The 9,897-nt window shown below is 39.0% G+C and overlaps 2 protein-coding genes across 2 annotated transcripts; both read right to left on the reverse strand.

Annotated features, from left to right (window-relative positions):
• Positions 1–1,437: 1,437 nt before the first annotated feature.
• On the reverse strand, positions 1,438–7,080 carry LOC120010344 (ABC transporter B family member 13-like). The gene is made up of 11 exons (XM_038861115.1): positions 6,552–7,080; positions 6,099–6,153; positions 5,823–5,998; positions 5,537–5,737; positions 5,180–5,439; positions 4,766–5,079; positions 4,445–4,668; positions 3,550–4,300; positions 3,223–3,464; positions 1,861–3,136; positions 1,438–1,732 (listed from the first exon to the last, which is right to left on the reverse strand). The coding sequence occupies exons 1-10, from the start codon at positions 6,771–6,773 to the stop codon at positions 1,913–1,915; spliced, it is 3,669 nt and encodes a 1,222-aa protein (XP_038717043.1). The 5' UTR covers positions 6,774–7,080; the 3' UTR covers positions 1,438–1,732; positions 1,861–1,912.
• Positions 7,081–9,041: 1,961 nt separating this feature from the next.
• LOC120010464 lies at positions 9,042–9,644 on the reverse strand. The gene has a single exon (XM_038861263.1). The coding sequence runs from the start codon at positions 9,642–9,644 to the stop codon at positions 9,042–9,044; it is 603 nt and encodes a 200-aa protein (XP_038717191.1).
• Between the last annotated feature and the right edge of the window lie 253 nt (positions 9,645–9,897).

Consider the following 9,897-nt stretch of genomic DNA (forward strand, 5'->3'; position numbering starts at 1 on the left):
AAATTATGGGGAGAGATTTTGAGAGGATTGAGGGAAAGATTTCATTAAACTTTTGTCAAAATACTTCTTATCAAGATATGATTATTTTGGAGAGAAAAAATGATTAATTAAGTTTAAAATTCTATTTTATCATTGGACATAATAATTCAACATAAAAAATAAGGATAAATTAATAAATTAAACCAATTTTCTTTCCTTTATTTTTTATATATTCAAATATATTTTCACTTCTCTCCAAAATCCCTCAATCCAAACACTTTTAAAGTGCGGATCATTTTTTGAGGGTGTGGATAAGTATAATAATAAGTGGGGCCACCACTTTGGTTCCCATATTTTCACATCAACGATGAAAACATATGTTCGCATTTTAAGTCCGTATGTTAAGTACACATAAGAGAATTCATATACATGTAATTATGTTTGTAAAAAAAGGAAGAATCATGTATTGTTTTGAGTTTGAGCTATTAAGATACGATATATCTAAAAAAGCAAATGTGGCAAAAACGCAAATATTTCGTTGGATGTGACACGAAAGATTTGATAAGAAATTAGATTATTACATCTAAGGTAGAAATAACACTAATTTAAAACAAGTTGTCAGAAAATTGTTTAAGATGACATGAGCATGTATAACGTAGATATAGCGATGCGACGGTGAAGAGAATCGAGAGAATTTATTTAAGAGAGACTAGGAAGCAAAGATAAAAATTTAGAAAGACATAATTTGAAGTAATACGTAATTATACGTTTTTAATAGGAGTTGATGGAAGTATAATCATAGATAAATGAATGACGAAAATAAATACACATAATGAAATTCTGTTCAGTTTTTAAAGAATTTATGTAACCAACCTCAAAATTTTAGGATAATAACTCGAATGATGATGAATTTTGAACTTTTCAAATAGGGGAGGAGACAAAAGCGAATCTATTTACTTTTTAGTCCTTGTGTTGCAATTTTTTTATATATTATTTGTCACATAGGGGACAACAACTAGTATTATTATTATGAAAAACATTGGTGTTATTGAATCTGATAGACGTGCTTGGGTCTAAACTCTGGACTGACCAAAATATTACTTTTATTTTCAATAATCATCATGTACAAGGTTCAATTATAGTAGGTATAATAATCACATTTACCAAATAAACAATATTGATGAACATAGAATAGTGGCTATTACATCAAATATTAAGAGTAAAAAGGGCTTAGTCTAGTAAATTATCGTTGGGTTTGGATTTGCTAATTTGTGAAGACAAAACAAACTCAAACTTTATTCGAGTTCGATGAAAATTTATTTGAGTTGACTTGGCCCATGAGCTAAAGGCCTTTGGGTCTGTTGTGGTTTAAGAAAAAATTTTGAAAAAAATTAGGGTTTAAGACACCATATAAACTTGTTCTTCGAACTCCACAGTCTTCCCGCGCACACAGAAATATGTTAAAATCCCACTACGTAAATATAGTATATATCAGCAAGTTTTACTTACCATTCAAGTCCTTATATTCATATAACAATCTTCATTTTGAACACATCTACTTAACTTGGTAAATCACTTATCCCCTATAGTTTTCTTCAGGAGCATCAAGATGACACTGGTAGCGGAGCTGTTTGGCAAGCCGAACGCCCCGTATCAAGAGGCTGATAATCAGATGATATGCTGATGGCTTTTTACTTGCTCAGTAGTCAGTCCTTCAACTTGCATTATCTTCTTACTTTCCTTGGGGTTCCCACTGCAAGAAACATAATTAAGCTTTATAAACAATACTCTCTCTCTCTCTATATATATATATATGTATATATTGCATTTGTATAGTCTAGAATCATACTGTAAACACGCAGAGTATGAGGAAGGAATCACCTAAAATGCATTTCCTGTGATTTTTAATCTTTCAATGGTAGAAACTTCCCTGCTACTGATCTTCGTTCATGTTCTTTTCCTGTTGTAGACTGACTAAATGCTTATAAAGACCACCTGGTTTTGCAGTAAGCTCCCTATGACTGCCAATTTCAGCTACCCTCCCATGTTTTAGCACAGCAATACTATCTGCATCTCTCACAGTGGACAACCGGTGCGCGACCAAAACTGTCGTTCGGCCTTCCATGAGCTGATTCAGAGCCTCTTGGACCAGCTTTTCTGATAGGGTATCCAATGCACTAGTAGCTTCATCCAGGAGAAGGATTGAAGGGTTTTTCATTATGGCTCTGGCAATTGCCACTCTTTGTTTTTGTCCTCCTGATAACTGCACTCCCCGGTCCCCGACATGAGTCTGGTATCCATCAGGCATTGTGCTAATGAATCCATGAGCATTTGCTGCTTTTGCTGCCTTCATTACCTCTATCTCTGATGCCCCTTCAGTTCCATACTTGATGTTTTCAAGAATGGTTGTGGAGAACAATGCTGGTTCTTGCTGAACAAGGCCAATCTTTAGTCTTAGTGATCTCGAGTTCAAGGTTTTTATATCACAGCCATCAATCAAGACTGAACCGGAAATAGGATCGTAAAATCTAAGGATCAGTGCAATTACAGTACTCTTTCCGGATCCACTTTGGCCCACGACAGCTAGACTTTTTCCGGCAGGAACGTTCAGGTTTAAGTCCCGGAAAACTGTAATATCAGGCCTTGCAGGGTACTTGAAACTCACATTATTGAATTCTATGCGTCCTTCGATATTTGTTGCCACCTTTGATGCTGCATTGTTAGGCTCGATGGTGGTTTTCCTGTTGATTATACTGAAAACTGATCCAAGAGCTTCTGAACCCTTCATGATGTCCGGTGCAAGAGCAAGTGTTTCTGCTACCGAAAATGCTGTGATGATCAGAACCATGAAGGCCTTCATTGCGTCTCCGAAGCTGGAGTCCTTGTGCTTGATAAGTATTGATGCATACCAAAGGGCAAGTGCATAGGAACAGTAAGCCAAAAGCTGAGATAAACCATAGCCAAAACCCGAGATGTGACCGCGTAAAAGTGCCTGTTTGTTCGGTCGATTAAGTTCAGAGGCAAACTGTCTGGAAATCTGGTCTTCAATGCCAAATGCAGCAACAGTGCGAATATTTATAAACGCTTCGCGAGCCAAAGCAGTTGTCCTAGAATACGTACAGCTATAATCTCCTCCAAATCCCTTGAGAAATAGTTGCTGCAGATTTGAAGTAAAATAAGTTAGGAAACCAATGACTGGTATTCCACAGAGCAAATGTGGTTATGGTGGTCCTGAAGATTTACCTCAGCTACGGTAGATCCAATAATTAGAGGCACAGAAGCAACGATAACAGACGCTAAGCGCCAACTTAACATAAAGGCGATAACGAACGCTGTGACAGTGAGGGATACATTCTGAACAATTGTTGACAAGCGATCAGCAAGAGCACTTCTTACTAAGGTAGCATTAGCAGCTAACACTGATGTTAGTGAGCCTGTACTATTCTCATCCAAATCAAACCAGCCGATTTCGTTGGAAAGGATAGCTGCAGTTCAAACAAGATAACACTTTCAGAACAACAAATTTAACCTTCTTGACATTAATAACAAGAAAGTACGCATGAAAAGAACCTGAGAACATCAGCAAACGAACGCGAGTTGTGAGCCGCTCGCCCATCAGTGTGTAAAAGTAGTGTTGCAGTAGATATATTGGAATGGTAACAACCCCCACTCCTAGAAAAACAAGAGAGACCAACCGGACATCTTTTTCGATCTGAGAACCGTCATGAGAATAAAATGCATCCAAGACATGTGATACTGCCAGTGCAAAGATGGGAGTTTCCATTCCAGACAAGACTGCTCCAACTGACCCAAGAGCCGCATAAGGCCACTCTGGTGCATTTAGTTTTAATAGTTTCCAAATTGATCCACCAGGAGCAGTGCTTGTCGTCGTTACCTTGAATTCCGGCTGGTGATTTTGACTGCTTGGAGGTTCTTGAAAACTATCTCTCTCACCAGCTTCAGAATTGCATATTGAGCTTGAATCTGTACTGAGATCAGTCACTTGCAAGCTCACAAGGTTAGCATACTCTCCTCCCTTGGATATTAATTCCGAATGGCCACCACTTTCAATAACTTGGCCATCCTTTAAGACAATGATTGTATCAACATCTCTAATGGTGGACAATCGGTGTGCAACGACAACTGTAGTTCGGTTTGACATTATTTTACCCAGTGCTTTCTGAACAATGACTTCTGATTCTGCATCAAGAGCACTCGTAGCCTCGTCTAGAAGCAATATTCTTGGGTTTCTCATCACTGCTCTTGCAATGGCAATTCTTTGTCTTTGCCCCCCAGAAAGCTGAGTTCCCCCCTCTCCAACCTAGCTTCAATAACACAATATCAAGCATCAGCCAAAAGAATGGGCAATGAGTGATTTTATAGATGATGGTTGCAAAGAATCCGATAAGCTAGCCACGGAAAAGTACAGACTCACAGATACAAGAGGTTTGGAGACAGAAAGCACCTGAGTATGATAACCATCAGGCAATCCTTCTATAAAAGAATGTGCATTGGCGGCTCTAGCCGCTTGAACGATTTGATCCATGTCTGCATCTCCTTTACCAAGCTGGATATTACCAGCTATAGTAGTGGCAAACAATGCTGGTTCTTGACTCACCAATCCCATCTGTTCTCTCAACCATTTTAACTTGAGATTCTTGAGATCATTTCCATCCAATAGTACTTTGCCTATTAAAATCAATGCAAAAAGCCACAGATGTATTCTTAAAGTGGGTAAAGATTGGTGAAATTCATCAACTTAAATCTAATAACCAAGTCTAGATACCTGAAGTAGGGTCGTAAAAACGTTGAATCATGGATATAATGGTGCTCTTTCCTGAACCACTTGGACCAACAACAGCAAAGGTCTTCCCAGCACTTATTGAGAAGCTCAGATTCTGAAGGACAGTATGAGGTCTTGACGGATATGCAAAACAGACCTCGCAAAATTCAAGTTGTCCGATTACTTTTGGCAACACGATTCCTTCATTCGACCTCTTAGAATTGTCGGAATCCATTTCAATCATGTTCTTGATATTGGCAGCAGCAGCGCGGCCTTGAGAAATGGCTCCAAGGTTATGAGCAGCTTGACCAAGACCACTGCAAAGACAAAAGGACTGTTCTTCATCAGGGAAAGAGATATTATTAACCAGGAATAAGATCGCGGAGCTATGCGTTAAACCATCCAGTCTGGACTTACAATCCACTAAATACGATGTTGATGATGGTGGCGAATGCTTTCCCTCCATTCGTGCGTCCATGCTTGACAAGTATGCTGGAATACCAGAGAAGCAATGACCAGTTACAGAACAACAGTGCATATGTAAAGCCTACACCAATCCCTTTTGCAAATCCACTCTTCTTCCCCAATGTAAGAGCTTTCTTAAGAGACTTAGAGTATGCTTCAACGGCTTGGTTTTCTCCTACAAAGGAGTATACAGTCCTTATCTGAGAAATAACCTGAAACATAAAAACACGTCATCCTCATCGTCATCCGAGCCTTTATCTCAAACATTAAAGGTGGCCAAGAGTAGAGGTACAGAAAGCAAAGGTATACCTCCTCGGCTATTTTCCCAGCTTCAGCATAAGCAGCCTCAGCCTTTTTTGATAAGGTAGACATAGTTACAGCATAAAATCCACCTGCAATTGCCAGCAGTGGAGCCGTAGCCAAGGTGACAAGCGTAAGCTGCCACACCGACGTGAATCCAATAGCAAAACCAGCAATGAATTGAGAAAGATAACGCAAGGCATGACCTGTCTACATTAAGATACATGACAACAGTATTAGTACTCCCCTCAAAAGGGAAAAAAAAAATCCATTAACCCTTTCATCATCGATCTACCTTGTCGCCTATGGCGTCTTGCACTAGTATTGCATCACTTGAAATGTGAAAAATGATATTGGAGTCCATTGCTTCTGTGTCAAAAAAGCTTATATCCTTTGTTAAAACAGATTGAAGATACATTAGACGTAGGCGCGCGGTCTGCCTCTCCCCGGTTTGCATCCAGAAGGCAACACCTGAACAAAAACACATTCTAAATGATGCTGGTACTTCACTAGCTGAAGAAAAGAACAAGTGAAAATTAGGCAGTTCAGAAGCAACAAGAGAATGAAGGACCTATCCAAGATGATGCCAAGACAGCAACCCCAAGATAAACCAGGTACAATGCATACTGCAACAAAAAAAGATATCAGGTGTGAGTGCTTTACTCTTTTGGCAGTTCTCTATGGATGTTCAGATTGAATGTAGATATGTCTTCAGGTGGAAAACTTCTATGTGCGCGGGTCTGATGACTCGAGCTTAGACCCATATCGAATGTCCAAATGACAAACTAGTATGGTGTGTTCTCGGTTACCCAAAAAATTGATTGTCATTATTTACTTCATCTTAACATATACCCATTCATAAATTGGAGCCAACACTTAACTAGCGTCCAGGACTGAAAATTATAAAACTTTCCACTGTGTACAATCAGTTCAACATATACTCTCAAGTCTGAACCACTAAATATTATGAAAAATACCAAATTGATAATTATAGGGATTTCACCCATTTCAGTAAGAATTGTACCTTTGAAACCTGTGATTCCAACATATGAGGATTGAAAGATAGCTGTCCCAAAGAATCGATCATATGACCAAACAGAATAAAGAACACAGGAAGTGCAGCTCCATGGATGCAAGCTCCAACACTTCCAAAGAACATCAAGACATAGTCAATTTTATCAGCAGCTGCAAATAAACCAAAGAAAGAAACCCTCTTCTTTTTGCTCGAATTTGACCCCTGCTCCATTTTCGAATCCGAGATCCAGTTGGGGGCAGGTTACTGCTGCTTCTCCATTGTAAAACCTGCACTTTTCAAGGTATCTGAGTAGCAGATAAAGAGAGGACTATTTTTATGAGCAGTCGTGTCGTTGGATAGGTTTCCTTTCCCGCCAATAAATGTACAGATGACCAACTAACATATTGGCTATTTAAATGCCAATAAAGCGAAAATGATGGTGAAAGTCTAGTAATTTATAAGGAAAGATCTAATCTTTCTCATACAACCCTGAACAAAGAGCTAACCAAGCCATAAGGGTAATCTGATGTATCCACAATTAATCGAAATCTCATAGCTGTTAATATTGTTGTGTGAGATGGTCAACTCTCTGATCGTCTATTCTACACTTAAGTATGATAGACGACCGCCCAAAAGAACAAATAGGCGACCGCTCATAAGAACAAATTCGTACGAATTCAGATTCAAAGCAGATAATATTGATTTGTAGTTTGGGGTGGATTTTCTAACAATACATCACATTCTCTGCATTAAAAAGGAAACTTCTTCGCCGTATTAGCAGTTATCAATTATCATCGCTTTCACCGGAACTCTCTTTTCCCTTCTTTAGCTTTCATGGTCCCTCCATTCCTAGAGCAATTGTGTTGAACGAAGCCTGTTCTGATGTGTCCATTAGTTTACTTACATATGATATGTCCATTATTTGATCTAAAAATACGTTATGCCCATTATGCTAGGCAACGGACAATCCCACTACATCTTTTCCCTTGTCCTCTACTCTATGCGTGCACCTAAATTTCCATTTACTCTATGACGCATTCGAAAACGTAAGACGGAGGCTAAACCTACATTTAACCATAAAACTCCAAAAATTGGAATCCGTTGGAAAGAGACAATCTCAAATAATTTTATAAATAGTCGAATGATATTGTGGAAGATTACGACCCTAATTAAATAAGAAACTTGAATACTTAGTAAGCAAGGAAACTCAACTAAAGGAAATCGCAAAAATAACGAAAATGTCAAAAAAATAGTAAAATGCTAATTGGAAGGTAGCAGAATTTGGCCAAAATAGTGTGGGACTAGTGGCAAAGCACTAGTCTTGAAAAGCACGATGAATCAAGTCACCTTGTCGAATTTCGCACAATTCCAAACTCTTGACTTTTCGATCCTACTTGAAGGTATTCTCAACGGCTGTGTAAGCCTTCTCATGGTGTTCTACACTACTTATTGAAGGTGTTGATGACTCCAAAATGTTCAACAGTCTCTTGTTTCATGTGAGAGTAGTTCATTATTTGCACAGTTTGCACAATGCTTTATCATTCACATGGAAGGACTGTGACCTATATCTGTCTATATTGTATGTTCTTTTTCTGTCTTGAAGGGCATAAGAAGGGCATTGGACATATATATCATACTTCTATGAAGGGAAGGTGCAGAAGTCTAAGGTAATATTTGTTTCATCAACGGATCAACAACAATGTGAAAGATGTCTGAGTACAGAACTATTATTTTTCAGCAGATAAGTAATTGGTCTCTCAATGCACAGTCTTTTTACTTGGCTCTTCCCCATCTCCCTCTCGTATCAACATTGATATTAAACTAATGTTCCTTTTGTTCCTGTCCACAGATGAGATCAGCTGATAAAAGCCAGACTACCTTCTATGAGTGCCCCTAGTGTGGGGGGTATACATTCTCTGAGAATTAAGATCAGCTTGTTGACTGCCTGACAGGTCGGAAATCTGCCCAACTGAATCTGTATATTAGAATAATTTTCAACTTTCGGTTACCATGTTATAGAATGTTTGAATATTCGGTGACTGAGTTTAACCCGACGACTCTCTTTGACCAAGAATTGATTAACCCAATTGAGAATTTACCAGATGGGTCGAGATGAGACTTATTTTCTTGGTTTGAAGGCCAGTTGAACCAATTGCAGTCAGAAATCAATCTATGTAGGCTGTATCATGTCATTGGAATCTTTAATTCCAAATTTTGTTCAGCTCATCAAATGTATGCCAATTTGATTCAGCAAAGAAAATTTCAGTACTGGTGCAGATTGATAGAACAGAAAATTCATACTTTCTAAAAATAAACAGAAAAACATCAGCTTGTGCACACCAATTCAAAAACAGCTGGTGCTGATCACAACAGAAAATTCTCAAACTGATCCGAGAGAGAAGGAAAACTTCTTATGTCTAGGACCCAAACACAACTAGATAACGAAGGAATTGCAGCATACCATTCGATAAGGTTTTATTTAAGTAGGATCGATCTTCTTCAAAGGAGACGTAGCATTCGCCGGAGACTGTCCGTTGCTCCGGCGTCAATACCGGCAGCAGCTTCAGCCTTGCAACTGAGTTTAGGCCTGAGAGAGAATTTCGGCAACGGCAAGCTGCTCGGAGGTGGCGAGAATGTAAACACAGAACCAGAAAGCTTCTCCAACTTAGGAAGATCATTCGGGTCGGGTCCTAATGGACTAACCGAGCCCATAATCGAAGACTTTGTTGATTTTGAATCTTGCTTTGGCTCTTTTTCTCTTATGTTCTGTGGTGGTTGCTTTGCTTTCTTCGGCGTGAGAGACTGGTCTCTTGGGGCTCTGTTGGCCTTTCTGGTATTGGGTGGGCACGATAGGCCTCGGCTTAGCGAAGAGATTGGCAGAGAGAGCAGAGGCGGTTGCTGTTGATTCATCAATTTTTGGTAGTTATATAAAGATTGATTATTGAACGGCGGAGTCGATGGAGGGTAAGAGTAGGAGAGAGAAGGCGGAGGAGGACGGAACAACAAACCTCCACCACCATTGATGACGTCATTTCTAGGAGCCGTGTTTTCACTGTGTCTGGAAATGAAACCACGAGTGCTTGTCCTCTGAGATCTTCTCATTTCCATAAGTCAGATCCTTCCGAGAAGTCGAGTATTGTGAACTATAGAAGGAAAAAACAGGCGATGATCTCAAAATAACACGATCAAAAGCCTAAAACTTCGACTTCCTTCCAGATTTTCCCGAGAAAGTAAGAAAATTATAGCAAGCAAAAAGATGCTGAAAACACAAATTAATTTACAGAAACGATGTATAAGTTGAATCAAACGGAAGACCTTGATTACCAAACAAAACTATTAATAAGAAAACAGAATG

Source organism: Tripterygium wilfordii, chromosome 12 (assembly GCF_013401445.1).
Source record: "Tripterygium wilfordii isolate XIE 37 chromosome 12, ASM1340144v1, whole genome shotgun sequence".
NCBI lineage: Eukaryota > Viridiplantae > Streptophyta > Magnoliopsida > Celastrales > Celastraceae > Tripterygium > Tripterygium wilfordii.

Bases quoted from the DNA above. Each gene is read 5' to 3' on its own strand.
- LOC120010344 (XM_038861115.1), bottom strand. From the start codon at position 6,773: ATGGAGCAGGGGTCAAATTCGAGCAAAAAGAAGAGGGTTTCTTTCTTT. The intron at 6,154-6,551 runs GTACAATTCTTA...TTTTTGTTGCAG, and splicing joins TGGAATCACAGGTTTCAAAG to TATGCATTGTACCTGGTTTA. The intron at 3,465-3,549 runs GTTCTTTTCATG...TTTGAACTGCAG, and splicing joins TCGTTTGCTGATGTTCTCAG to CTATCCTTTCCAACGAAATC.
- LOC120010464 (XM_038861263.1), bottom strand. From the start codon at position 9,644: ATGAGAAGATCTCAGAGGACAAGCACTCGTGGTTTCATTTCCAGACAC.